Raw genomic sequence first — 27,917 nt, forward strand, 5'->3', positions numbered from 1 at the left:
AAAGATGCTAAAAAGATGGTACTTAAAAAATAATAATTAAAAAAAAGCATTTAGAGCAGGGGTTTTTAACTGGTTTTGTCCCAGGGACCACCATTCTGACTAGAACGTAATTTGCTGCCCACTGATTGGCCTGCACGCGCGTGCGTGTTTGTAACCGCCGCCGCCGCCACGCCCCCTCCCCCCGCACAGATATTCTGCCTATAACACTTAAATATGTGCAGTTATCAGGGTAGATTACTAACCGCCGTAGCCACTCCCCCTCCCCCCGCGCACATATTCCGCCTGTAGCACTTGTCAGTGTAATTTCTTCGATATTTTTCACGATATTCAAGAGTAATCTTGAAATGTGTTGAAATATCAAAGCGAATTTATAAAAAGAAAAAAATTCAATGGTGAACTGATCAACATAGGCTCATGTTGCGGACCCCCTGCAATGCCGTCGCGGACCACCAGGGGGCCACGGACCCCTGGTTGAAAACCCCTGATTTAGAGCATTAGCATGAGAAAATGTGAAGGTCCCTTTATGGCAGGGGTGGGCAATTCATTTCCCCAAGGGGCCACATAAGATAGTGGGACTGTTGTGGAGGGCCGGACCAATAGGCTGAACTCAATTCTGCTAGATATAAGTTGTATCTCTTTATAAAAAAACATTAAATTGTATGGTTTTGATTAACTGCTACTGGTAAGAGTAGATGTTACATTTAGGCTATCAAAAAAATTTAGTGCAGGCATAGTAAAAACGGCAACATTATTTAATCAACATTTAATCAACATTCACCAAAACGATTTTGAAAAGGAGCATGTTTTTGCAGTATTAAAGGTGTTCCCAGTCGACCAATACACATGGCACACACACACACGAGAGCAAGCTTGCAATGCAATAGTATAAGTATACAAATTAATAGTAATATCAATTTTTATCAGCGCAAATGGTCGCAGGTACGCCCACACGCACGAATGTAGGCCTACGGACGAAAAAAAAAAAATATCCCGCTTATTATACCGTTACTTGCCAAAACAATAGAAGACATTTCTCCAAAATACCTCTTTTTAATGATTTTGTTGCCGTTTAGTTCTTCACGCAAATGCGAAGCAACCCACCTTTTAACTTCAAGTTTCAATGACTTTCAGTTACGTTAAATGACCGGACTACTTGCGTGGCGGAATGATATAAAAGATGTGAATTAGAAGCACAAAACCCGTTGCCAATGACAGCAGTCATACATTTTTCGCAGCAGTGAATATAAATAAATTACAGACCTGCTAACGTTGGGATGGCCCATTCAAATCAACGGAACTTTTTTGGAACATTCTGAAGAGCCGTATATTAAGTACAGGTATTTACATTTGATTCCTAATTTACAATTGACCTCCGCGGGCCGCACAGGGACAGCCAACGGGCCGCAAATTGCCCTTGGGCCGCACTTTGCCCAGGTCTGCTTTATGGAATGAGCACCACAGAGGGAGCAGAACGTGTGGCAAACACAGAGAGCAGTCGATTTACTTCATGTTCACTACACAGAAAGGAAAACCAGACACATATCCAGAGACCTTGAACAGCCACATCTGAGTCACTTTCTGTATTCCTTATTAATGTCAATGGTTGTGCTTTTCCTTGTGTTCCCGCACATTTAATTCAAAGGTGGGCAGGGCAAGGACTGAGGTATGATACAGTTAAACGTTCCTCAGGTACACACTGATTATGGGCATTAAACATAATTAACATTGACATATGTGCATTAAAAAATATATAACCTGATAGGACTGAAGGAGGTGGTGACTGACACTGTACTCGCCGTCAAAAGAGTGACTATAACTTTGTGAATATTGTGTCATGACATTGACTGTCCTGATAACTTGTAGGAAAATAAGCCATCTGCCATTACAGGTTTATTACATGTTCATGTTAGTCAGGGGGTTCAAGGAAAAAGTGGTACCAGAAGGTTTCTGATGATCGTAGAACAAACAAACTGCAATCACACCACCAACAAATGTCCTTCACCATAGTGGGTTTCACCACAAAGGTGAACAGTGATGTCAGACTCAGCAGGCAAGGTTGCCTGCACAATAGCCAAAAGGCCAAAACAAGCTGAGATATGAAAATCCATATATTTGCATGTGCAATTTGTACTCAAAATGAAACACCTGATGACAACCAGCAGGAGTGGCTCATTCCCCCTTCGTGGCCATCTAACCTCCAGAACTTCCAAAGGGTAGTGAGTGGGATGGGAACTGATTGAAAGCCATGTGGCATTTGAAAGCACAAATGATAGAAGGATATTCTCTGACCCATCATTGGTTTGGTGTGTGTGTGTGTGTGTGTGTGTGTGTGCTGTACTCTGGGTACAAGTGAATACAAATACATGACAATCTCTACTGCTTTTTCTGTCAGGAGTACAAGGGTGGCCTTGGAGTTGAAAGCTAATTGAAGAAGCTGTACACTCATCAGCACCTTCTCTTTGAGTTATCTAAAAAGAGAGCACTCGGTGAACTCTGCCTGTAATAATGGCTAAAACCTAGGCACAAGAAAAGATTTTTATATAACTGTCATTCCCCAAATGCTCCATCACCCCACCACCCCCAAACACACACACACAAGGGAAGGCAGTATAGGCTGTGATGCCCACTCCAAACATGCTTGGCAGTCTGAGACAGGACTTATGTTTGCCACAGCCACATGACTCAACTACTCAAATTCTCAACTACGATCATTATTCTTGACATACTCCAGAGAAGTGTACACGGTGTAAAATGTGCTCTGTTCTTAACCAAACTTTGGTCAGATGAGTATGAATGAAATGTAAGTGTGCACTTCATTATGAAGCTGTTTACAGCAGTTAATAGATGCTGGCTAAAACGAAGGCTGTCTATATTTACCCATTTATGAAGATTTGTATGATGTGATTTCTGGAAATAGACCATCAGTACAATATTCCAGTGTGCAAATATAGAGATAAAAAAAATGTAACAGGAGTCAGTTGGTTGAGGGTCTCGTCTGATTTATTTGCAGCAGTTCATTGATTCACTCACATTGTATATCTATGTATATCATATTAGAAGTTGAATAGAAAAATATAGATAAACATTATGCTGTGCCAGAAAAAGCCATACATTAGCAAAACACTTTTAAAATATTTCCCGGCATGGAGAGAGGGAAATAATTCTGCTGAGTTAGCATCATCTTTATCTAGAAGATTCCACACAAACATCAGTCATGCCAGTTAGACCCTGGGCTCTTCATCGCGATGTGACATCTTGGACAGTACAGAATTACACAATGGGACAGTAACGTGTGAGGAGGTCATATTTAACTCAATGCAGGTAATGGCTAATATGAACACAGAACAGGTTCTCCTCCACAGAAAAAAAAAGAAAATCTAAGAATAAAAAAAAAATTCATTGAAAAAAAAAAAACATTTTAAAGCTATAAATTTACTGAACAAAAAAAGTACCTTTGGCTTTCATGGTCTCTCATCTCCTTCCCCTACCCATCCCACTGACTCCCTTTACATTTCCTGTCGTTCCTGTTCCAGATTTCTCTTATTTCTCTCTATTCCTCCCTCCCTCCCTCCCTCCCTCCCTCCCTCCTCCATCTTTCTCTGCATCTGTCTTTTGTCCCGCTCAACGCACTCCTTTCTCAGAGCAGCAGGCAGCCTTTCTTCTTGATCTTGGTGGGCTGGGGGCACAGCACCGCGCGGATGGCCTCGTCAAAGACTGTCTTTAGCCCGCGCTGGGTGAGCGCAGAGCACTCCAGGTACTTCACCGAATCTGTGAAAAGCCGAGCATAGAGCAGTCAAAGGGCCACAAGCGCGCGCACACACACACACACGCACACACACGCACGCACGCGCACGCGCACGCACGCACGCACGCACGCACGCACGCACACGCACACACACGCACACACACACACACACACACACACACACACGCACACGCACACGCACGCGCACACACACACACACCACACACACACACACACACACACACACACACAGACACACACACACACACACACACACACACACACACCATTATAAATGCTGAATGTGATGTGATAAATTAAAAGATTAGCTTAAAGATTAAAGATTAAAACTGCACTTGTATTCATGCAATTATCTCTTTCTCTATCTCCCCTTCCACACACACACACAGAAACACACTTTAATAAATAGACCGCTATAAACAAAAACACACTTTACACTTCACTTCACACAATGAACCAAACCCAATCAGTGTACCACAGGGCCCTTGCTGAGAGAGACATCACTGCATGCACACGTCAATGCTGGACCCACAGATACACAATCACTGAACAATCATTTCTCAGTTCACATGCTAGATGCTGTGCATGGTGCCTACACCCAGACATGATGCATGATAGTCTGTGTGTGTGTGTGTGTGTGTGTGTGTGTGTGTGTGTGTGTGTGTGTGTGTGTGTTGTGTAGGTGGGGAAGCTCATGTTCTCCCAAATGCCAACTTGGAAAGCGAAATGTGACAAGCTCCATTTGGCTAGATTTGCTGGGTTATTATGCAATCCTCCATCTTGCCATCAGTTACGTCATAAAATCCAAATGAGTCCAACATGAACTAAATTCATTTTTTAGCAGAGAGACAGGTAGGATGCAGGTTTATTTATCTAATATCCAGTATAGTTCAGCATTTTCAATGACGCCCCCGATTTTATTACTACTGACGAGAGAATCGTATTTCACAGGATTCCATCCTATCCAAAACCCCAGCGAGGGTTCAGACATTTGCTTGCATCTCAGTATCTTTTGCACAGTATCAGTTCAGATTTATTTATAAAACATCCTGATCTGGAATCAGACACAGCACTTAATTGGTCCTTTCCGCAGTCATTTCCTTGATTGCTGAAGGCTAACAGTGTCATAAGCATCTCTAGGCAGATGCCATATCCTGACATATGCTGGAAAGACAGTCCGTGCCCATTGATATAACAGTACCGTTTCCCCATTGCCAGTAACTGGTATGAAAGCTTTCAAATGGGTGATAGCATGACATCTTATTAGCAAATTACATAAGATATTATGGTCATAAAATATTGACAGCTGTCAGAATGTAGCATCATACGGTATCATATAGTAGACACAACATGTGAACAAACATGGCCATATCAGTCTTATGACAGAGGGATAAGGTGTGTGTTTCACACAACATAATGAATTGCTGCAATCTTTGTAAAGATGAGCCTGTTAAATGAACTCACCAATCTCTTTGGCCAGTGCAAGGCCTTGTGGGTAAGTAATGGGTGCAAGCTTCTTCTCCTTGAGTTTTTCAATGGTGTCCTTCTCGTCTCTCAGATCCAGCTTGGTGCCGACCAAGATGATGGGTGTGGAAGGGCAGTGGTGCCGCACCTCAGGGTACCACTAGGTGGAAGACGAGTTCACAAAGAATGATGAGGACGTGTACCTCTCTCTCTCTCTCTCTCTCTCTCTCTCTCTCTCTCTCTCTCTCTCTCTCTCTCTCTCTCTCTCTCTCTCTCTCTCTCTCTCTCTCTCTCTCTCTCTCTCTCTCTCTCTCTCTCTCTCTCTCTCTCTCTCTCTCTCTCTCTCTCTCTCTCTCTCTTCTCTCCTCCCTACTTCAAATGTGAAAAGTGTCTACGGTGAATACGAGTGCTATGCAGTGATGTGGTGCTTAACACTCAGTCATTTCTGGGACACTGTCACAGTAGTGCTGCATAGTGGGACACTGCTGCAAAGTGCATAAACGCAGCCTGACGCAGAACGGGCAGGCAAAGTGTCTGGGAAGAGATCTTTACATTAACACCTTCACAGATACCACCCCCCCCCCCCCCAAACACACTGGATATTGATTGATTGTTAAATTTACACCTTCACAGATGCACCCCCCCCCACCCACCCCCAAACACACTGGATATTGATACCCAGCAGCCACAGCGTTTTCTAATATCGCCGCCATTCATTATTCATGGGTCCGCTGTTGTTCAGTGTGACCCGCACCGGTCCGTTGGGATGGTTCCTAATTATCTGCTAAGAGCCTCTCATCCCTCGACCGAAAAGGAACAGAGAGGAAGAGAAGAGGCAGGCAGAATAAACTCCCCGGCAGAGACTGCCGCCGCCGCCGCCGCCACCGCGACCACCGCAGCCAGCTGCTTGTGTGACTCATCTGCATGTGGCTGAGATCACCTGCAGGGTCATCAGATTAGTCCACTCATCTCGAGTAGGTAGGATGGTGGAGCCGGGCGCTAAAAAAGGCTTATGTGTACCACATTAGCGGGTGCTCTGGCTGACCTGCCTCTGGTTCTCAGAGGGTTTCGTTCCACGCTGATTCCAACTGAGGGAGACGTTTTATTTATGGTTTGAGCCTGCCTCTCTCTCTCTCTCTCTCTCTCTCGCTTTCTCTCTCTGTCCTTCAAATGTTCATAGGCTATGATAGATTCAGAGAACTGGAGGTCATAACATGCTAAGCTTGAATGACTCCACACAGCCTGCATTCATCGCTACAAAGATGTGTCCACAATAATCAATATTTTTTTGCTTACACTCTCTGATGGGATTGTTTCAAAGCCTTGAGAACCAAGCTGTTAAGGCCAGCCCTTGAGCCTAACATAAACCTCAATGTCACCCAGTGAGCTGTGACTGCGGTCAAAAGAAGCAAGGGACATGCAACAACAGCCTCTGAGCATACACAGAGCACTCATGTTAGCACGATTGTGCCGCGACAAAGCCTAAACAACCCAGCCTTGCCAAGGCCAGACCTTGAGCCAAAAATATAACTCAACATCTCCCGAGTGATTGGGCGACTGCACACAAAAGAAGCAAGGAAGGTGATTGAATAACCCAACAACAAGCTCTAAGCATACACAGAGGGCTGATGTCAAGGAACTTTTACTGGGACTTTTTTTATGGCTTGACACGGCTTGAGCATCAAACTAATTTCACTCTCTGACAGGCATTCCATGTCAGTGTCAATAAAAAAGACAGACGGTCAGTGAATGAATCCAATAGAGGTCAAATGGAAAACCTATTGCTATGACTGGCAAGGGCAGTCCCCCAATATGGATAAGCGATACAGCAATACACAGCTATTTTCTCCCCTTTGTATAACTATGTACTCTGCTGTCTGCCTTTAAATACATACCAATTTGTCTTCTAAATCCTTCACAATCCATCAGGTCTCCATCTACATATGGGTGTTGTTACCATGGAGACATGAGAGCAATAAAAAGAACACGAGAGAAGGAAAATTGAAAATATAACAAAGTGTCTATCCTCATCAGACTGAAAACTTGTGATCACCAAGGGGGAAGCCAAAGAAAGGGAAAAATAACCCTACATTTAATTGGGCTGATAAAATGTCCAAATTGAAATTGAGTGTCAAGAATCACAATTTAAAACATAATTCATTTCTGTTTGCGCATCAATTTATATGAATAAGCCCAACATTTAGAACTTACCATACTGCACAGGGTTCTACTAAAACACTTTATAAGTTACATTTTAATCAAAACTAATTTAGCCTCCTATTATAAGCAGGTCCATGCATTATTGCCAATAATGATGTCCATACGGACTAAGAGTCAGTACATTATGTTTAATATATAGGCCTGCATGTGCAGTTACCACAATCAGGCAAGTGCCCTCTGCCCCTACAGTAGCTGTCATCGCAACCATCTTATCTACCACCACTCCATCATTGCTGCATGTATTTCAAATCTATATATTTATCAGAGACCATGCAGTCTTCATCTGGACAGGATCATTTGAAAGATGAGGTGTTTTTGATTTATTTATATGGTCTAACGTGCAGATATTTCCAGGAAAATCAGGCTTGCAGTCTAACAGATTGATTCACAGTTATTCTTTATTTTACATTGTGGGAAGGCGAGAGAGAGAGAGAGAGAGAGAGAGAGAGAGAGAGAGAGAGAGATGGTCAAACAAAGTAGAGTATTTGTCTTTCTTCCATTTTGCCCTTGTGCTGTGATGTGGGCAGTTTCAAAAGAACGATGCCCTGTTGCTAAAATACATTTTCCTTCCCTGGACACAAAAAACCTCAGGGCATCTGTTTTTTTCTTGTTTTTTTTCTTTTCTGAGAGCAATAAGACCCAAACATGGGTTTGGTCTGCTCGTGTTTCATCAGACTGAGGGAACAGCAAAGACCATTCTATTAAGAGGGAGCTAGGTAGGGTCACCTGTAGGGTCACCTGTAGGGTCACCTGAGGCTGTATGGCCAACAGGCTTTTCACTGTTTGTTTTGCTGCAGTAAGGACTATTAGACACACAACACTAATTTGCAATGCTTTGTATATTTACAGTTTGAAAAAAGGGAGCACTTATGCCATTGGTGTCTAATACAAAAAAATGCATACATATTGGTTTGTTGCTATAAACTGTATTTTTTTATATTGGGCATGTCATGGGGCATCTCTGGGGACGTATTTTAAAAACACAAAATAATGACAAAAGACTATAGTTGATCTAGAACTAAGAGGACAGAATTCCCAACTGAGAAACGCTTTTCTGGAGTTTTCATTCACTACTGAAAACTGCGGCCTTGTTATCATCATCATCTTAGGGTTTAAAGATACAGTCCGCAATTGGGTTTCTTTGCTCTCAACAGCCAATCAAATGACAACGCTCCCTTCCGCACTCCCAAAAGCACGCGTGTTGATTGGCTGGGATTGTTTATGGCTCGGCCCGAGCCACTCTGTTTTTCATCTACAGAGCCAGGAGCACAAGACCGTGAAGACTGAACACACAGCCATGAGGGGCCATGAGGAGTAACTTGCTAAATTTAACACAAAGTGTATGGGATTACAAACATGGACTGCACCTTCAAGTAACACTAGCGAGAGGAGGGAAAAACATATTCTAATATCCAGCAATTTATAAAGAGTGCTCAGTTTTTTTTGCAGAATTAGACTGAACGGTAGCCTACAATAAATTCATAAATTTACAGTCAGCCTTAACCTCACAGAGCAGAACTTTATTTTAGTGCCTGCTATGCCAGTTCAGTTCATATGAGGGCTTTTTTGTATTTACATCCAACTAAATCCATCTGCTGGAGGACCCGTATCCGAGAGCCATTTGGAGCCATCTCAGTACTTGAAAACATGAGCCAGCGGCTCTTCACGGAGAAAAAACCCATCGTCCATGCTAGCTCTCTTTGGTATCAAATGATGAGACACACAAGCATGCTAAAAAGCCAGACAATTCAAAATTGTACGCCCATGGAAAATACATCCCCTCAATCTATTGAAACTGCAGCTCACGTTGACCACAACAAACTCTGCCTCTTGCCATAACAAACACAGATGGACATCTAAGGCGTTTTGTTTGCCAGGGGATAGCAACCCTGGTCTGCCTTCTCTAATTGTAGATCAGCTGAAAACATCAATGCAGCAACCACGTAGGCGACTCTTCTTGGCGGGCTGAATAACCGAAATGCTCATAAATGAGGCAGGTGATGAGATGACTCAGACAAAAAAATGAAGGCCCCTCTTTAGAATGAACCACTTAATGAACGTCAGGCTGGAGGCTCTGACAGAGGTTCATGAGATGAAGGCCGAGGAAGATAATGATTGAAAAAATAACAACATGAAAGGAGGAAAAACCATCATAAATTTGAACCTTGCCAGAAATGCACCATTTGCCTTGGACAAGACAACTGATATTTCATTATTTGTCAGAATGTACTTCCTAAACCTTCTGAAGCATTAATATGGCTTCCTGGACGGGGTGGATGTGCACAAATGTACAAATACATACAATTTGTAATCGGTCTTATCTGCCTGCACTGTAAAAAGCACTGATGCATGATAATTCAAACGGATGAATCAACCGACAAGTGTCCAATTTGCAAACACTGCCACCTAGTGGCTCAAAACCAAACTAACACAGATTATCTTGTTTCCTGACAATTTTACCCAGTCCAAGTGTGATCCGGTACCAAAAGCTTTCACAGACTGCCACTAACCTTGGCTCTGACGTTCTCAAAAGAGGCTGGGCTGACAAGGGAGAAGCAGATAAGAAACACGTCCTGAAAAACAAGCACAGATACACAAATAATAGATCACTATGAATGCCTGTATTCCTGTATTTATTCAGGCTCTGTCTCAATCCAAAAAATCAGTTTGAAATATTAAAAGTCTACATTCTCTTTTCACACTGTCCTCATATTTATTTCAATTTTTGCAAAACAAATTCTCAAAAAATCAAATCAATGTTAGGTGAATATGTCCTGGTGTAGACATGTTTTCTTTCTTTGGCTTGTAGGGTCTTTGTTAATTATGAACCTCGTTAAAAAGTCATCATGCTTACTGTCTGTGGGTAGGAGAGGGGCCTCAGCCTGTCGTAGTCTTCCTGCCCTGCTGTATCCCACAGTCCCAGGTTCACTGGTTTGCTGTCCACCATCACATTTGCAGAGTAGTTGTCAAACCTGGAAGAAAAAGAGAAAATAAAAATCACAGTAGGAGATCCCTCACGTTCCCTTGTTGACACTTAAGAGAGAAACTTTTGAAGCTCTTAATAGAGCAGTCATTCCATCTACACAGCAGTCATTCCACCTAACAGACGAGCCACAGCCATTGAACACGAGCCCACAGGAAAGTGATTGAGTTTAAACGCTAGGAAAGGTCTTCTCGTGGGATGTCATTACTTGTGTTCTGTTTGGCTCATCCAGACACCCTGACACGTCTCTCCGCACTCCGAGGGGTTGGAGGAGACTCAAGGAAAGAAAGACTGGAGACAGACAGACACAGCTATTATGGTGTCCCAAGAGACGGTGGGCAGAAGGCAGGATTACCATGATGGAACAGCACTGCTTCCTGGAGTTATTACAGTAAGTGTCACTGAGAGATAACCCCCCCCCCCACACACACACACATGAGGATGTAAATCAGAGGCACACTCAAGTAATCCCGCTTAGGAGATGCGTGAGGATTCAGGTTTGATTTGATTTGTGCCACCAGGCGATTGCTGGATGACAGCGTTTTTCCATTCCAGTTTTTTTTTTTTTACACGTAAGCCCATATGGAGTGTGATGTTTTGATGGTGCACTTCATTACACTGGAGGCACGAGGTGTCTCTGCACACGGCCATCTCCACCTTTCTCACACGGTACTCGTACTCACACGGTGGGGATGTACTCTCCTGGGAAGGCATTGGTGGTGTAGCTGATGAGCAGGCAGGTTTTCCCCACAGCACTGGAGAGAGACACAGAGAGAGAGATGGGGGGGGGGGGGGGGGGGGGGGGGGAGGGAGGAAGAAAGAGAGGGAAGAAGAAGAAGAAGCAGTCAAACTCACTGGGAGAAAGAGGAATGTTTTTCACGTGAATGGACTGACATACATGCAAACCCCTTTGTGTAAGCATGTTGCCACCTTTACACTGGGATGCACTTAATGACAGATACAAGCAGACAAACAGACAGACACACACACACACACAAACACAAAACACACATTCATGCACATCATATACACACATGCACATCATTTCATGCGAAATAAAGAGGCCGAGAGAGACAGAATAGCACAGCAACATTACTGCAATGAAATGACTCAAAACCACCCCTGCATCAATAACTGATCAAGATACATTTTCCACTTCTGAAATGACTGGTTAATGCCCCATTGCCAGTCTGGATCTGGCCTTTGCATACACCAGTGACAAAAATGCCTAAGTGACGTATTTTATTTCCACCCTAATCAGTGATAGGCTGCATTACTGTGTCCCTTTTGATCATTTTGGGAGACAGGCTTTCAAAGTATCTGGCAAGATGTAAATGTTTCAAACATTTACATAAGTCTCTTTGCGGTCTGGGTGGAGAGGCTTTTAAAAACATAAATAACTGGTGATAGTGATTCATATCAAACAAAGTTCGCGCAAACTAATCAGAAAATAAACTAATGACTGACTGAGAATGAGAATGAGACAAACAACAAGAAACAGGAAACAGAAAGATAACTGGTGAGAGAGATGTGTTGACACATGTTGAGAAAGATGTTGAGAAAAAGGAAAGTGTCCCCTAAGACTTCCACATATGATTGAAGCAGAGATATGATAAGACATTAACTGCTATTAAAAAACCTGCTGTGAAGTTTTCTCTGCCAAGCAAAAAGACAAACGTCTTCTCACCTACATCAAAAAATATATTATGTCTTTAAATTACAAAAAGGGTACATTCATACTCGTATTGCCTAATATCCTAAGACTTCATTTTCCATAAAAAAAAAAATAAAAAGTCTAAATATATAAACAACTAATGAATACAATCGTTAAAGAGTTAATCGTGTAACTGGCAGCTCAGCTTGGTCTGATTGCAGAGAGCACCTTGAGTTTGGCATTCCACCTGAGTCTCAGAGGATAGTCTGCGTGCCTTGACAGGACTGCAGGAATGCTGGCTCCAGGCCTCACAAACTAGCCAGCACAGCACAGCACAGCACAGCACAGCCAGCGCTCCTTCAGCTGACAGGTACCAGAGGCCGCAGAGGCACCAGCTACACAGCAAGCGTTCAACAAGGGCACGGCTGAGAAAACACTAGCCTGAGGCTAACTAACGTTACCTCTAGGACGGAAGGGCGACTGACAGCTAAACGTTACCTCTACCTTGCTCCATTCCAAAGCTGTACTTTATCTATTTCTTTACTTGTGGTTTATTAGTTTATTTTTTGGGGGTTTTAAGCTAGACTGATGCTACTGCGTACGTTTCCCCTTGGCTTCTTTTTAATTGTTTGCTTATATCTGTAAGTGTCACTGCTCAGCCGCCTTTCTGTTTCACACCACAGAGACGGTTTCCTGACTTGTGTGCACTTGAATTTAGGGCTGGCTACTCCCCAGCAGGTTGTCAGACAGGCATTCTCAGAAGACCGGCACGACTTTTATGAAACTCTGCTCGCTCCACCAGACGTCATTGCAGGGGCTGAGGTCTCTTCAGCTGTAGGTTCAAAAATCAGACGAAAGCCTACTTATCCAATCTGTCCTTCACTTTATTCTTTAATCCATCTAGGACCTTAAAAGGCATTCACAAGTATGGCCAGTTATACATAACTAATACAGCTAATGTGAGAATAGGCTGCTGTAATTTTCAGAGAGAGAAGTGTCGATCTCACAGGATTGGCCAAACTCTAAAGTCTACTCATTATTAAAGGCATTCCCGTCTGAACAAAGCACATGAAGGCGTTCTGACCGAAAGAGCCAAGGCTTTGGCTTCAGCGCCAAGGGAGACCTCAGGATGTGGTCCAGCTGCTTAATGCGACTGTGGCACTCACAGTATTTTCAGAGGTGCTTTCAGAAAAGGAGCAAAGTAATGCAAAGTCTAGCAGTCAGGCACACAAATGAGCATTTTGGATGCCAGCATAAACACACAAATAAATGAACACAAAACGCAATAGGTGCCCTAGTTCTTCCCAAAAGAAGAAGAATTAGAACAAGCTGACAAGATGACATTCTATTCCATCTCAAAGTATGGGAGGGTCTAAGTTTCACAGCAAAAAAAAAAAAAAAAAAAAATCTCTCAAAACTCTGCCACCAAGGGTTCTCCAATCTCCACGGGCTGGACCCCAGGGAGGCAGCCAAGTGGAGCACTAATGCACTCTCTCTCCCTCTAAAGTTTCTCTTGCCTCAAATTGCTCGCACTTCACTCGAGCTCTCAAGCCTTTTCTCCATGAACGGCTAGAACCTTTTCAAGGAGCACTTGCTATATTCCGAGGCAGAAAATCTCCCAAGAGATGAAAGGGGTTGCTCTACAAGCACACGATATACAGGCCTGCGATGACACATGCGACTCAAAACATACGTGTAATATTACAAACATAATCGCACACTTGTGGGCCTTTAGGTCTCTCATTTTGTCTCATTTTGTCAATTTCCTCTCTCTCCTCCCTTCCTCTGTCTAGTCTGTGTGTGTCTGACTTCTTACAAGACAGTTCTGTTCCATCCGCTACACAAACGGCTTAAAAACATAGTGTTCAGTCGCTGCATGCTTGTCTTTCCATCAGGTTAGTACCAACTTTGTGAAGACTATTTTAAGACACATATTGTACTTGTATGCTGAGACCAGAGTATCAATAACATTCAGCCAATGTCAAGCCGATGCCCAGGGTATGAAGAGGGTGGGCATAATGTGGTCCATCCCTCCAGGCTTGTGTCATCCAGTCATATTTTATTCAACAATCTGCAACCATCTTGACTGTGGACACACTTTAATGTGTTAAATTACATTAGACCGACATATAAGTGAGAGATTATTAATTTAGTAGCTCTCTCTCTCTCTCACTCTCTGTGTGTGTGTGTGTGTGTGGCGTAGAGGGTGGCAGCATTAAGGATACTCTGTGTGGTGTGGTGTGTGGCTTTAATTATCCTAACTAACTGGCATGCACAGTCAAAGTGTTAAAGAAACAAAAACACGCTGGCTCTGTGGTTAATGTTTTGCACATACAGTATGTTTGAGCAGGGAGTGTGGAATTGATGCCTTTTTAGGTTCTGTCACAAACACACGTACAGCCATGGTGGAATTCAATAAAAAGATGTAAAAAAGAACACATCTGACTCTTCTAATTGTGGCACAGAGTGTGGATATCAGGCCTAGTAAGCGCTACCCAAAGGCCCAGTGATTGTGTGGCTTCCAACAGAAATTCTAAGGTAAAGAGGACAAGCGTCATTACAAGGGTGGGCGGTTAGATATCAGTTTAGTTGCCTTCTTCCCAGAGAAAAACTGAACCAGATCTGAGATCTGCAGAAATGAAGAATACTGCAGACCAGTGCGGAGACAAATGCGGAACACATGATCAATGTGTGTCTACACGTAGTGGGAGTCAGAAGAGGAACCAGTCGCTACAAAATGGAGAACTTGAATACAGGATATCCTCAAAATAGAGTGCAAACAGCAAACCTCTGCTGCTGGTCTATTGTCACGTTTACCTTTAGAGTTGGTCCAAATACAGTAGTGTTCCTTGTTCAGGAGCTAGGGTTAGGGTTCAGTTTCAAACAAATATTCAGGCAATGCTTCTCAATACTGATCTATATGAATAAACAGAGCAAGAACAATCTCTCATCCCTTTCAGCAAGCTACAAAATCACCCTAACCCTTTACACAGACACTAGTGCAACAACAGCGCCATGTCTCCATACTGACTCTTCTACATCCGTCCATCTTGTGTCACAGAAGGCTAAATAACTGCATTCTAAAATGTAGAACATCCGGCATCACCATGAGGTCAGCATAAGGTTCATAAACATCTTCTTCCTTTTTCCTCTAACCTGATAAGGAAACTTTATCCACACATGTGGCACAACACGCTGACTGTATGGCACTTTCATGACAATCAGGATCATGGGAAACCATCATACAGGTTGGATACTGAGCTTTAGACCAAGAATAAATAAGTAAATAAATAAATAACAGATCAATACTACTGGTGAGCAGCTTAGTACAGGAGAACGGCAATGGCAATGGCAATGATGGTTACATCTCAGGCAATCTATGCACCGCACTCAGTGTGTGATACACTTTCAAAGTGAAAGAACAAGGTATTATTCGGGCATCCTGTCCTAATGTCATGTCCTAATGTCTAACAGCTATAGAACGGTACATATTGAGTTAATATATTCATGCACATTACATTCCAGATCAGGTGTTCAGAACGACTTGATTGTCGAGTTGATTGTCATGTTGAGAGAAATTTTGAGTGCTTATACCTTGAAGAAGAAATCATAGACATGAACAGCTTTTGAACCAATGCATCTACAGTTAAGTGTCACAAAAAGTCTAGTCTATCAAAACTAACAAATTATCACGACACAGTTCATTGTCAGTTAAATAACTGATCACTGTTTCTAGTGTTGCCCAATCCAATGTAAGTTTTGTTTTTGGTGCCAAAAAAACATTGCACATATTAACAGATTAAAGAAACACAACATTCAGCGAACTTACCCGTCTCCGACCACCACACATTTTATAGCTTGCATGTTTCAGGAAAACTTCGAGAAACGCTGCTATTGACAACTTGGCTGTAAGTATTGTGAGACACAGGAAACAAGTTTTGACGGTGTTCTGCCACTATTCTCCGTTCCCTCCCCCTCCCACACCGTTGCTCTTTCTATATTTTTTCTCTTTCCGTGTCCAATCATGCGCGTGTGGTTGTGACAGGAGGCTCAGTGTAATGTGTAGGAGACGCAGCTAGGAGGAAGTATGTTCACGGTGGCCATGAACTCCTGCAATCTTATTTTCTTAAAGGGAACTGATTGACAACAGAGGGCGCCAAATAGTAACTTGCTCAATGGAAAACTTCCTAAGCTAACCAGTCAACGTCTTTTATGGTAATGTGGAAAATGGCCTGCTTGAAACTTGAAAGTATAGATGTCTATATAAGACAGTTTTAGCACGTTTGCGACACAGATTATACTTGACCTTACACATACATGAGCAGCAAATTTACATGTAAATGCCATGAAATCAGAAAGAAGATGAAAATCAATCTTTTTTCTTTGAGTCGAAAAGGGATATGTTATTAATGAAAATATAGACCTAACAAATATGCACAGATATTTTTAATAATATGTTCTTATATACAGTTAAGCAAAAACATCGCAAAAAAAAAAATAAAAAATCTCAAATTCAGTGATAACGTATTTCTACTCAGTTACTACATATGACTCCTTTCTAAGAAATATTTTAAATCATTTAGAGTAAAACATCAAAGTTAGACAAATCATGAAACTCTTTACAAAGAGACTATATATATATCTACAGTAGGAAAAGGTGTCATTGTGTGACCAATAACTTCATTCATTGGTACAGTGATACATTTGCTTCTTTTTGCCGTGCTACTCAGACCAGTGTCAGACCAGATCCGTGATGAAAAGGGCATCCTTGTGGAAGGTAGGTAAGTGTGGGGCAAGTTTGACCTACCCAGACATGGCCCCTCCTTTCTGTACTGTAAAAAAGTAGTGCACAATGGGTCAAAATACAGACTGTATGATGTACATTCCATGTGCATATTAACTTATTTCTAGCGAACAATACCCTCATAAAAATGAAAACACTTCACTACCCACTCAGGATGGCAAGGCAGATGTGACACACTGAGTTTGCTAGCAATGGAAACCTTTTTTTTTTTTTTTTTTCACCTCGGCATCTGAGCGGCTTTAACACATGCTCTCTTCCTGTTTCCATGCAGAGCGTCTTCAGATCACTCAACATGGGCAGCCAGAGAAAGGACAGCTTCCTCTGGGGGAAGGGTAAGAGCTCTCTCGACTTTTGGCTAGATTTCTTGTGTGAGATTTATGTGTTACAATACTGCAGGGCATATACATAATAAGCATGTCACGTAGGCATCTTGATTGGCAACATTAGATACAAAATGAGCTGAATGTGTCCAGTTGAAATGCAAAGAGCCAACAAGTGATGCCCCAGTGATGGTCAGACAGTGTGCCGACCGTGTGCACGTGGATTTAGAGATCTGATTGGCAATGTGATAAATGCAGCATTAGATTGTCGTAGAGCATAGCTGATCTTTCAGAAATACTGCTCAGATGTTTAGGTTTATCTGTGAGACTCTGACCTGAGAGGATAATATACCAACCAGCTCAGGTGGTCAATACAGCACTTACTGTACTTGTCAAAGGAGAAAGAAAGAAAAAAAAACTTGTTTGCCAGCCAGATCTGGTGTACTGATGGCTTGAAGTTTTCAGAAATGCGATCTGATGTGACCTATTGCACGGTAGACAAGGGTGAGAGTATGAGATAAGCTCAGAGTTCTTCCAGTAAGAGAAGTGTCAGTTCTGTATGTATAGCTAGGTGTGAGAAATAAGTGCTGAGTACATTGTGGGGAGCTGTGCGCGTGCATGTATGTATGTACAACTGTGTAGTGCATATAGGATGTAGTTATATGTGAAATAGAATCAACCCTCACCCTTTCATTTATGTGTGTGTGTGTGTGTGTGTGTGTGTGTGTGTGTGTGTGTGTGTGTGTGTGTGTGTGTGTCAAGCTCCCTTAGAGTTCACTCCCAAAGAGGAGAAGCAGCTTGAGGCCATGAAGATACACAAGAATGACATCATGGATGACATTCAGGTACAGGGAATGACAGCATCAGCTAGTGGAACTTGGTTTAAGTGTTTACAACATTGTAAAATAAGTTTTTAGAGGGCCTCCATTTAAAAAGAATGCAAAGGTATGTACCAGGCTGTACCAACCCTGAGGTCATGCCGACGTCTGAGTGTGTGCGTGTGTGTGTGTGTGAGATGACCAGCTGTTAGCCAATGCCTGACTATGCTGGCCTCATTCAGCTTTTGCATCACTTCCCTTTCGCAGAAACTGAGGCTGGAAATTGAGAACGTCATGACTGAGATCGAGAACGAGGCTTCGGACGAGGAGAAGTAAGAAAGTTCTTGTGTTGGGTCATTTGCTGGGAACGTTGTCGGTGTACAATGGACCCTTTTCCTGTTCTCGGTTTCACTTGCCTCTTGTTTTGAAAAAGAAACGTACAAACATACTCTCAACAATCATGAGTACAGATGACAAAATTGACAGTATTGACATAGAGGGAACATTTCTTTTGACCTTGAGAAATCATTTATTGAGAAATCAATTTCTTTGCAAGTCTTACATTAGACCGTTGTCTGTCCAAGCTTCAAAAAATGAAACCACACATCCAGAGTCAGGTGGAACACCCATGGGTTGTCTTTTCTCTGTGCCGCGTGTCCCGTGGAGACGCGGACACATCCGGGTGTTAATGCACATCTCCAGAGTGGGCCTGGGTCCATGGGTGTTAGGGGGGCTGGTGCCTGTGGGTGGAAGTTTCCACTGTGTTTTGTAATCCCTTTTGCATACAGAGTCTGTAGCAGACTTATCAGGGGGACAAATAGTGCCATGCCAAAGACAGGAGGGTGGCCATGAATCTGTCATGAACTGGCTTCACAAGAACTGCTCAAAAAGTTACTCTTCAGTCTCTCTGAATGACCATTCTTCTTCAGAGCCAAAGGAACAAAATAGTGGGTGTTTGGTGGGAATGAATATGTGAATGAATGAATGAATGAATGGATGAATGAATGAATGAATGAATGAATGAAATAATGGATGGATGCTTAAGTCAGTTTACACAAACCATATATTTGAAAATCAGAAGGAAACTTTGCTTTGCTGAACTGTTCATTTCTCTCCCATCTGTTTAGCAAATCAGCTGTGCGGTCTAAGCGGTTCCTCTGTGGGAAGAAGAAGTTCAACATGGATCCAAAAAAGGTAAGCTGATATGAATCCTCATTTCAGCCCAACAGTCTTTGCAGTATTATAATATCTTTATGTCATTATATTATTGTAAGCATCAGTGTTATCACTAATGTGGGTTAGGCAGTGTGTTCGAAAGCACCATTATTATTTTGGTTGCATCAGTAGATCATGAAGTGTCATAGATTAGAGTACAGCCGCATGATTCATGCTGGATGACATCTGACGTAAACTAGTATGAAATTAGGAAATTAGGAAACACTTACAGCTTAAACTTCCACAAAATGAGCTGGATAGAGATGCGCTTAGGTGTGAAATACAGAATCGTTAGGCAAAAGAGAAATGGATAAATCCAAACGAGTTGGAGATGGGCATATCTTGTGAAAGCATAGGTATGAAATCTCTACATATAGGCATTCAAATGGAAAAGTCTAATAAACAAAGAAACATATTCACACTGGATCTCTGGCACATCCACACATTATGTAATATGTTCACAGACTGGAATATAATGTTTTACTGTTCTTCTCATGGAGATCTTCAGGATATTCCCTATTAGTCACGATGTGGTCTGCCACAACAATACGCCCAATATGTCAGTTCCCTGTTGGCAATGACCAGGGGTCTACTTCCAGAATTAAAGCGTGTTGCAACAGTTCATTTTTTTTTTTTTAAAGTAGAGTGCATTTGATCAGTTAACAAAAAGCATCTAAGAACAGTTATATTCAGTTTCAAGAACAGTTCTTGAGTCTAGCTTGGATACTGGCTACAGGTCGGGCATCAGGAAGTTGTTTCCAGAGTTGAGCAGCATAACAGCTAAAGGCTGCTTCACTAGGTTTAGCTATGACAGTAGGTACCAACACATTTTTCCCCAATGATCTGAGGGGTCTAGCAGGTGTGTACAGCAGAAACAGATCTGAGAGGGAGTTTGGTCCTTTCCCATTTAGTGCTTTAAAGTCAGTTCTGTGACTTACTGGAAATGTTGGAGTAATTTGGTCAGTTCTTTTCGTTTTCGTTTTGTGGCAGCTGCATTTTGTACAAGCTGAAGCTGTTTTGATGGTCTTTTTAGGAAGGCCAGTGAAATGACTGTTGCAGTAGTTAACTCTGCCGGAAATAAAGCCATGAATGAGTTTTTCTGTTTTTTTTTCATGTTTTGACACAAGGCCTCTACGTTTGGCTGTTTTTGAAACTGGTAAAAAGCTGATTTAGTTATTGCGTTCACATGGTTGTTAAAATTGTGCTATCAATTAATACACCAACATTTGACGTTACGAAGGCGATTAGTTGAGTAAAAACTAAAAAAATCTTTTCAATGATTTTGCTAACAAATGATAGATTGCATTTGGGCTGGTAATTGTTAAACATGGGAACATCCCGATTATTCATTTTGAGTAAGGACTTCATAACAGCTGTTTTCAGGGGCTGAGGAAATTCACCAGATAGTAATGATACATTAACAATATTAAGCGTGTCTGCAGATAAGAAGTGAAAAAGTGGGAAAAGTTGGTTGACAGCATATCTAAGCAGCATGTGAATGAGTTGTCATTGTCTATAAAACTAAATTCTGTCATCAAGATGAGTTCCCTTCTCTTTGTTGCTGACAATTCCAACTGTTGAGTTATTAGTAATTGAGAGGATATGTTCTGCCCGATTTGATCAATTTTACCTTTGAAAAAAGGTTTTCAAAGTCGTTACACTTAGTAGCAGAGAGAAACTCCGGTGCCAGCGATGAAGGGGGGTCAGTCAACTTCACAAGTGCTGCAAAAAGCACACATTATTGTCTTTACAGTATTTCTATTGATGACATTGGAGAAGAACGATTATCTTGCTTTGCATATTTTGGCATTATATGCTCTTTATGGATTTGATACTGGACCTGAACTTTGTATTTGTGCCATTTTCTTTTCTTAACAGTTGGATTTTGTTTTCTTGGTGACCTTCTGTTTGTCGGTGACTGTCTTACCTTTTACTGGAGCAATGTCATCCATAATATTAACCAGTTTTTAATTAAAATTATTCAGCAAATCATCTACAGAGTCTGACAGTTGACTCAAGGTCCTTGAAAGAGAGATCATTTGTATGATCATTTATGACTCTTCTTCTTACAGTCATAGATCTGTTCTGAATGTGTGGGGACATAAGACGCCAAAGAACACACAGAAATGATCGGATTAGGCCAAGTCATTGACGGTTGTAGAGACATTAAGACCATTTGAGAGTGAGTTGAGAGTGAGAGGAAGAGGGGGGAGGAGAAGAAAAAAAATAACACAAAGAGGCTGAGAGCCCCACATCCTGTGTTTGAAAACCACACAGGCTCCTTTTCACTCTGCTGCACACAATGCACTCGGCTGTTTGCTGCTCACTGTTCAACCCATCCTCACAGAACCAGCTGTCGGTAACATACAGTGATAAAGGGCCAACACAATCTACGTAGGCATGATACTGTTTACCTGACAACAGCGAACAATAGACGGTAGTTAGCATGATTGTTTTTTTTTTTTACCAAGAATCATTCAACCCATCCTCACAGAACCAGCAACATACAGTGATAAAGGGCCAACACAATCTACGTAGGCATGATACTGTTTAGCTGACAACAGCGAACAATAGACGGTAGTTAGCATGATTGTTTTTTTTTTTTTTACCAAGAATCATTCAGGAGATGCACAATATCTATATGTTCAACTTACTGCAGACATACATTCAAAGTGTGAAGTCTTTTTCACAAGTGAATGAACTGAAAGTAATGCTTTCACTAAGTGTGTCTCTAAGCTAGCTGTCTTGTCACCACGTAGTACGGTTTAGTATCCTCTGCGTGGGGGGAAGGATGCATCTGCAAATGTACAGCTTCTCTTTTTTTGCTCAGACTGAAGTAGCACACAGTTATAATTGTTATTTCTTAGAAGATATAGCCTTTTTGAACCACTACTAAGGCACTGCAGTTAGCCTTGCCTGTCTGAGGGCACACAAGTGTGATGAGTGTGGGTTTGACAGCCTCCAGACGTTCAGTCCATCCAGAACATCTGCCACTATTAATGCATTGGTAAAGTAGGTCAAGAAAGACTGCATAGTCATTAGTTTGCCAGTGGTGCAATTGCATGCTAACCTAGAGAATGTGTGTGCGAATATAACATGATTTAAATGCCATAATCTGATAAATGTTTTTTTTTTATTATTATTTATTCAATTAGAGTGTTTAATTGTGCCATCACTTTTTGTATTTGAAAAAAAAAATCTGAGCTCACCGGTAAGTGTCCCTTTCCAGGGTATTCAGTATCTGGTGGATAATTGCTTGTTGGAATGGACACCGGAGGCAGTGGCAGAATTCCTCTACAAAGAGGACGGCCTTAACAAGACTGCCATTGGCAACTTTCTAGGAGAAAGGTATGTGGTATTGACAAAGACTGATGATGACAGCTTTCACTTTATCTGATGTGGTTATGGTGCAACACTGCCCTCGAAGTGTTCTAAAGAACTTCACAACTAATCTAGTAATCATGTCCAAACACAATGCACAATGCTTATCAACTGAATTATCACAGTGCACCATTGACATCCTTCTGCCAAATTCATGATTCAAGTTTTCAAGTAAAAGTCTGAAAGAATTACAAACACAATGACTATGATTGTGATGATTTACTCCTAGTGGTTCCTTACTGTAAACATCTCTGTGTTGTCCTGTTGTTGTTGTTGTTGTTGTTGTTTTCGTCACCAAAGAGAAGAGATGCATCTTAGGATCCTAAAAGTTTATGTGGACCTCCATGAGTTTTCAGACCTGAATTTAGTGCAGGCATTGAGGTAAGACACAGTTACTGATCATCCTCTGAATGATTTGGAGTGTGTTGAACTGTTTCCATATGTATGAACAATATCTCTGTATAGAATATTATTATCAGTATAAAATTAATAATTAACATTCATTTACTTTTGAATTTATATGCTAGATATGTATATGCTGTCATTGTTCACTATTGTCATACATGTGACAGTGCAATGGGTCTAGCCTTATCTGAACTTCTGGGTGTTACGTGGCTGTTACTCATTTTGAACATGGCAGGCAGTTCCTGTGGAGTTTCCGTCTCCCTGGTGAGGCTCAGAAGATTGACCGTATGATGGAGGCATTCGCCACCCGCTACTGCAATTGTAACCCAGGTGTATTTCAGTTAACAGGTATACCTATAGACCTTTTTTTGTGTCACTATGATTTAACGGATTTAAACATGACAGAGTTGTTAATGCTGAAGCCCATCTGAATGACATTGGGGCAAGACATAGCGTTGCCAGTCATACTTATTTTTTTGCAATGTTCAGAGGGGAAGTAGCTTTTACCACTTTGACCCTACTTGTGGCTGCACCTGTTATGGATAGGTGGCATTCGCCTTTAGAACTATGATTCACATCTGATTCGTCCAGGTTTAGTCATTTGGTGGAAGGCAGTGTGTTCAATTTGAAAAGCAAAGCAAAGAAACAGCCTGTGTATGCAAATGAACCAACCTTCTTCGTGCAGACACCTGCTACATCCTGTCTTTTGCCATCATCATGCTGAACACCAGCCTGCACAACCCCAACGTGAAGGACAAGCCCAACCTGGAGCGCTTCATCAGCATGAACCGAGGCATCAACAACGGGCTCGACATGCCCAGTGAGCTCCTCACGGTGAGGACCCAAGGACAGGCCAGCGGGCACAGGTCCTCGTGTCAGGGCGGACAAGCTCCTTTCATTATTTTCTTCTCTTCTCAGTAGTTTATTTTCTTTGCTTCTGTAGTAAATTGTTATCAAGGGGGGCGATTACGGTAACCGATTCATTATCATCCTATATTGTGCTCCTAAAACAGGCATTACATTTTCATTTGTCACAAACGGCAGATTCAGTGTCCACATATTAATGTCAACACTTCTGGTATTCATTGATATTCCTTGCCCTGCCGTGGACGTGAATATTCATGGAGGAGAATCCTGGATGTCTAGCAGTCAAAGCTGACCTCGTCTGAGCTAAACCAGAATGTTATTCTACTCTTTTTTCACACACAGAAACTGTTCGACAGCATTTACAGTGAGCCCTTTAAAATCCCTGAAGATGATGGCAAAGATCTCACACACACATTCTTCAATCCAGATCGAGAGGGCTGGTTACTAAAATTGGGTAAGCTCACTGTTGCTGCTCACAGAAATAGCTGTGTGTGGTACCTGTATGTCCTGCTCCTACTGTACAGTTTGTTGCTTCTGATATTGAAACAGTGGGCCACTCCCAACAAAACAAAATTAGCGTCAAACCTTCTACAAGGACACAGTCAAATTCTTTTTAATTCATTATGACTGAGACCTTTTGGTAATTTGTGTAATTATCTCAAGTGCTGAATATCTAGTTTAGAGGCAGCGTATTACTGCTGCTTCTGTCGCTATGCAACTGCAGAGGTTTCGGGTTTAGTCTTGAAACAGTAGAAATGGCTCTGAATAAAAAGGAAGTCATGCAGTAACATATTCATTCCTGCAGGGGGCAGGGTGAAAACGTGGAAGAGGAGGTGGTTCATTTTGACCGACAGCTGTCTCTATTACTTTCAGTACACTGCAGTGAGTATGATTTGTTTAGGCTTAAACAAATGCTGATCATATCTGAAGGCCTCCAAGTGATCTGTCATGCTTCCACAGGACAAAGAGCCCAAAGGAATCATCCCATTAGAGAACCTCTGTGTCGAGGAAGTGGAGCATCCTCATAAACAGGTGACAGGCTGTTGAGTGATTGATTGATTGATTGATTTTATTATATAACTAAAATACATATAATAGCCTATTACACAGATGTCATCACTTACAAGCCCCAGCCCTTTATATTATGACCGCCGCTGTCGGGTATAAGCTCAAAGCACTTTTTGGGCAACAGGTCGACAGCCGTTTTGCCACATTTGCTACATTTTTATGGCAGGTTGGCCTCTAGGAGGCACATGACCCTAGCTCATTATGACTCCTTTGTGGAGTAGCGCCACCTAGTGAACACCTAGTGAACACCTAGCACTTCACTGGCTAATATCTTGTGAAATAAAGGCAGATTGAGACAAGATTGGCAAGACACACAGACACAGCTACTTGCCTGTGGTATATATATATATATATATATATATATATATATACCAAGTAGCTGTATATATATATATGTGATTGATATATATATATATATATATATATCAGTCTCGTAAATCCTGTATGATGGGCTTTACAGGTGCCTTGTCCATTAATGTGCTGTTTGTGGCAATCCAAATACATTCATATAGCTTATTGCATCATGTGTTCATGTGTTGGGACTCCTGTAGGCAATCTGCAGGTATGAAATATGTCACGTTAGCGCAGGGTGGTTGGACTGTGAGCAACTTCTTGCCGTGCGTCCTGTTGATGGAGTTGGAGAGCCCAGGAGGCTTTTGTGCTCAGGGGGCCCTTGATTTCCTAAACTGTCCGTAATCGTTCTTTCACTTTTATAGGTCATATTACGCACCACTATGCGGTCCGTCTAGTTTCCATTGTAGCCCATAACATGAGTCAGTGGGTGTGAAGCATAGACTGGAGTCTCTGAACTGTGCATTATGTGTGTTTCCAGTTCTGTCTGGAGTTGTACAGCCCTCAGGGGAAGATGATAAAAGCCTGTAAGACAGAGACAGACGGCAAAGTTGTGATGGGGAAACACAACTCCTACCGCATCAGCGCCGCCAGCGCAGAGGAGAGGGACGAGTGGATCAAGTCCATACGGTCAGAACCGTGACTACTGTGCATGATCACACTACAGACACAGACACGCACACGCACACACACACGCACACACACACGCACACGCACATGCACACGTACACGTACACACACGCACACGCACACGCACACGTACACGTACACACACACACACACACACACACAAACACACACGCACACGCACACACACACACACACACACGTCTATCACAGTTTCCACAGTGCCATGTACACACTTTTACATGCTTAAATAAGCATGCACAGTCGTGTGTAAGATATGTAAGATATGTAAGATATTAGGTATTGTATGTTACATGTACTGTGCCAAAAAGCATAGGTTAGGTAAAGTATCTTTGAAGGATTCCATCCATGAAAAATATGCACATAAATACACTATATAAAATTTGAAATACTTATTATGTCAAAATCTTATTCTTATTTCTTTTTCCATAAAACTCACAATTTAGTGTGAGAAATTTCAGCGGATGTTTAAAGGACATCAAAAATGACTTTCTCGTCAGACACTGCTGATTTTCCGTTCAGGTTTTTGTTGTGTCGTTCCAGTTCTAGTTTAAATCTTCACTACCTCAATACTGTGGATGGAAGACCCAAAGGAGGCTCAGAGCCAGCAGAGACACAGTGTCAGAGCAGAGAGGGCATCAAGAATATTTCATTTTATCAGAGTATCAAATAAACGATTCACTTCCTTAACTTCGTCATATTAACCCCAAGCTTAGGCTTGCTACCAGTCTCTATGGTGTGTGTTAAGCCTGTGTGCACTGTGAGATGCCTCTATGGTGTGTGTTAAGCCTGTGTGCACGGTGAGATGCCTCTGTGGTGTGTGTTAAGCCTGTGTTGCTGGTTGAGATGTAGCTGCGATTACAGGACATTTCTAATTAATTTCTGTAATTGAAATATACAGTGTATCTACCAATCAAAGTGAGGTTTTCTTTTAATTGTTGAGACTAAATAAACACGTTTTCTTTACAGCATGTTACTTTTCCGGTGTTTCAGCCTCTGGCTTCAATAACCTCAGTCTCTGTCATACCTAACTTGCGGTTGCTACCGGTAATCTGAATCTGTCCTCTTTATCCTGCAGGGCCAGCATTACCAAAGACCCCTTCCATGACCTGGTGTCACAGCGCAAAAGGAAACTCACCAGCAATGTGGAAACTTTCGACTGAATGCCTCAGGGTAAAAGAACCCCACCTGCTTAGAGTTCACTTTGCGATCGCTTGAAGGGTTTTTGTGGAGAGACTAAGACCCAGACAGGTGTCAAACCAGATAGACAGGTGTCAAACCAGTGTGTCTTTGAAACAGTTCTTCTTGAGAGGCCACAATGCTATTTTAGCCCACAGCTGAGGGGATGGAGGCACTGAAAGTGAAGGTCAGCTTCAGAGGGATTTAGAGTTATTCAGAGTCCTGATTTACTGCCACCTTCTAAGACAAAACTACCATTTCAGTATCCCTGTGACATGACTGGAGAGTGTTCAGTGACAGGCTACTAAGGACCGACATCCCAGGTCTGTGAGGATAACAAGGAAGAATACCCAAATACCCTCAGCCATTTTAATCTCATAGAAAAAGTCTCTGTCTCTTTTAAGTCTAATTCCTAAATGCAATAGAGATGCTCCAACATGTTTCAGATATTTGTTTCACTTGTGTGCACACATTTTTTAAATGGGACAATGTCAAATAATTTTAAAATTGTATAAATGTCAAATATTCTCATTACTGTATAAAAGTTTCTCATTTGTATTTTACATTAAGTTAGAATATATAGATGTAAATACATTGTTCATAGCTGGTGTTGTCAAATAAAGTGCCATTCATTTCTGTACATAATTATTTACTTATTTAATAAATAACTGGACTGGACTGATACATGTGTAATATTTCCTCAGCATTCAATGTCGGGCAAATCTTAGCCTGTAACAAAGATCGTCTCCTGCCAATAAAACCACTTGACGTGTC

The 27,917-nt window shown here is 41.9% G+C and overlaps 2 protein-coding genes across 2 annotated transcripts; one reads left to right on the forward strand and one right to left on the reverse strand.

Moving 5' to 3' along the window:
- Positions 1–2,982: 2,982 nt before the first annotated feature.
- Positions 2,983–16,112, reverse strand: rac2 (Rac family small GTPase 2). The gene is made up of 6 exons (XM_012818421.3): positions 15,917–16,112; positions 11,117–11,188; positions 10,305–10,422; positions 9,961–10,023; positions 5,231–5,390; positions 2,983–3,768 (listed from the first exon to the last, which is right to left on the reverse strand). Exons 1-6 carry the CDS (start codon positions 15,949–15,951, stop codon positions 3,638–3,640), a joined length of 579 nt encoding a protein of 192 aa, XP_012673875.1. The 5' UTR covers positions 15,952–16,112; the 3' UTR covers positions 2,983–3,637.
- Positions 16,113–17,136: 1,024 nt separating this feature from the next.
- On the forward strand, positions 17,137–27,825 carry LOC105892186 (cytohesin-3-like). Its single transcript, XM_031560656.2, has 13 exons — positions 17,137–17,223; positions 17,974–18,056; positions 18,297–18,361; positions 19,157–19,223; positions 22,474–22,592; positions 22,926–23,006; positions 23,266–23,378; positions 23,716–23,864; positions 24,240–24,351; positions 24,703–24,779; positions 24,858–24,929; positions 25,798–25,946; positions 27,043–27,825. The coding sequence occupies exons 1-13, from the start codon at positions 17,157–17,159 to the stop codon at positions 27,125–27,127; spliced, it is 1,239 nt and encodes a 412-aa protein (XP_031416516.2). The 5' UTR covers positions 17,137–17,156; the 3' UTR covers positions 27,128–27,825.
- The last annotated feature ends 92 nt before the right edge of the window (positions 27,826–27,917 follow it).

Source organism: Clupea harengus, chromosome 1 (assembly GCF_900700415.2).
Source record: "Clupea harengus chromosome 1, Ch_v2.0.2, whole genome shotgun sequence".
NCBI lineage: Eukaryota > Metazoa > Chordata > Actinopteri > Clupeiformes > Clupeidae > Clupea > Clupea harengus.

Coding starts and splice junctions, on each gene's coding strand:
- LOC105892186 (XM_031560656.2), top strand. CDS start 17,157: ATGCAGAGCGTCTTCAGATCACTCAACATGGGCAGCCAGAGAAAGGAC. Junction 18,362..19,156: donor GAGGCTTCGGACGAGGAGAA/GTAAGAAAGTTC, acceptor CCATCTGTTTAG/CAAATCAGCTGTGCGGTCTA. Junction 22,593..22,925: donor GGCAACTTTCTAGGAGAAAG/GTATGTGGTATT, acceptor TCGTCACCAAAG/AGAAGAGATGCATCTTAGGA.
- rac2 (XM_012818421.3), bottom strand. CDS start 15,951: ATGCAAGCTATAAAATGTGTGGTGGTCGGAGACGG. Junction 11,189..15,916: donor TGTGTGGTGGTCGGAGACGG/GTAAGTTCGCTG, acceptor GTCTCTCTCCAG/TGCTGTGGGGAAAACCTGCC. Junction 10,024..10,304: donor CCCTCTCCTACCCACAGACA/GTAAGCATGATG, acceptor CTTGTTTTTCAG/GACGTGTTTCTTATCTGCTT.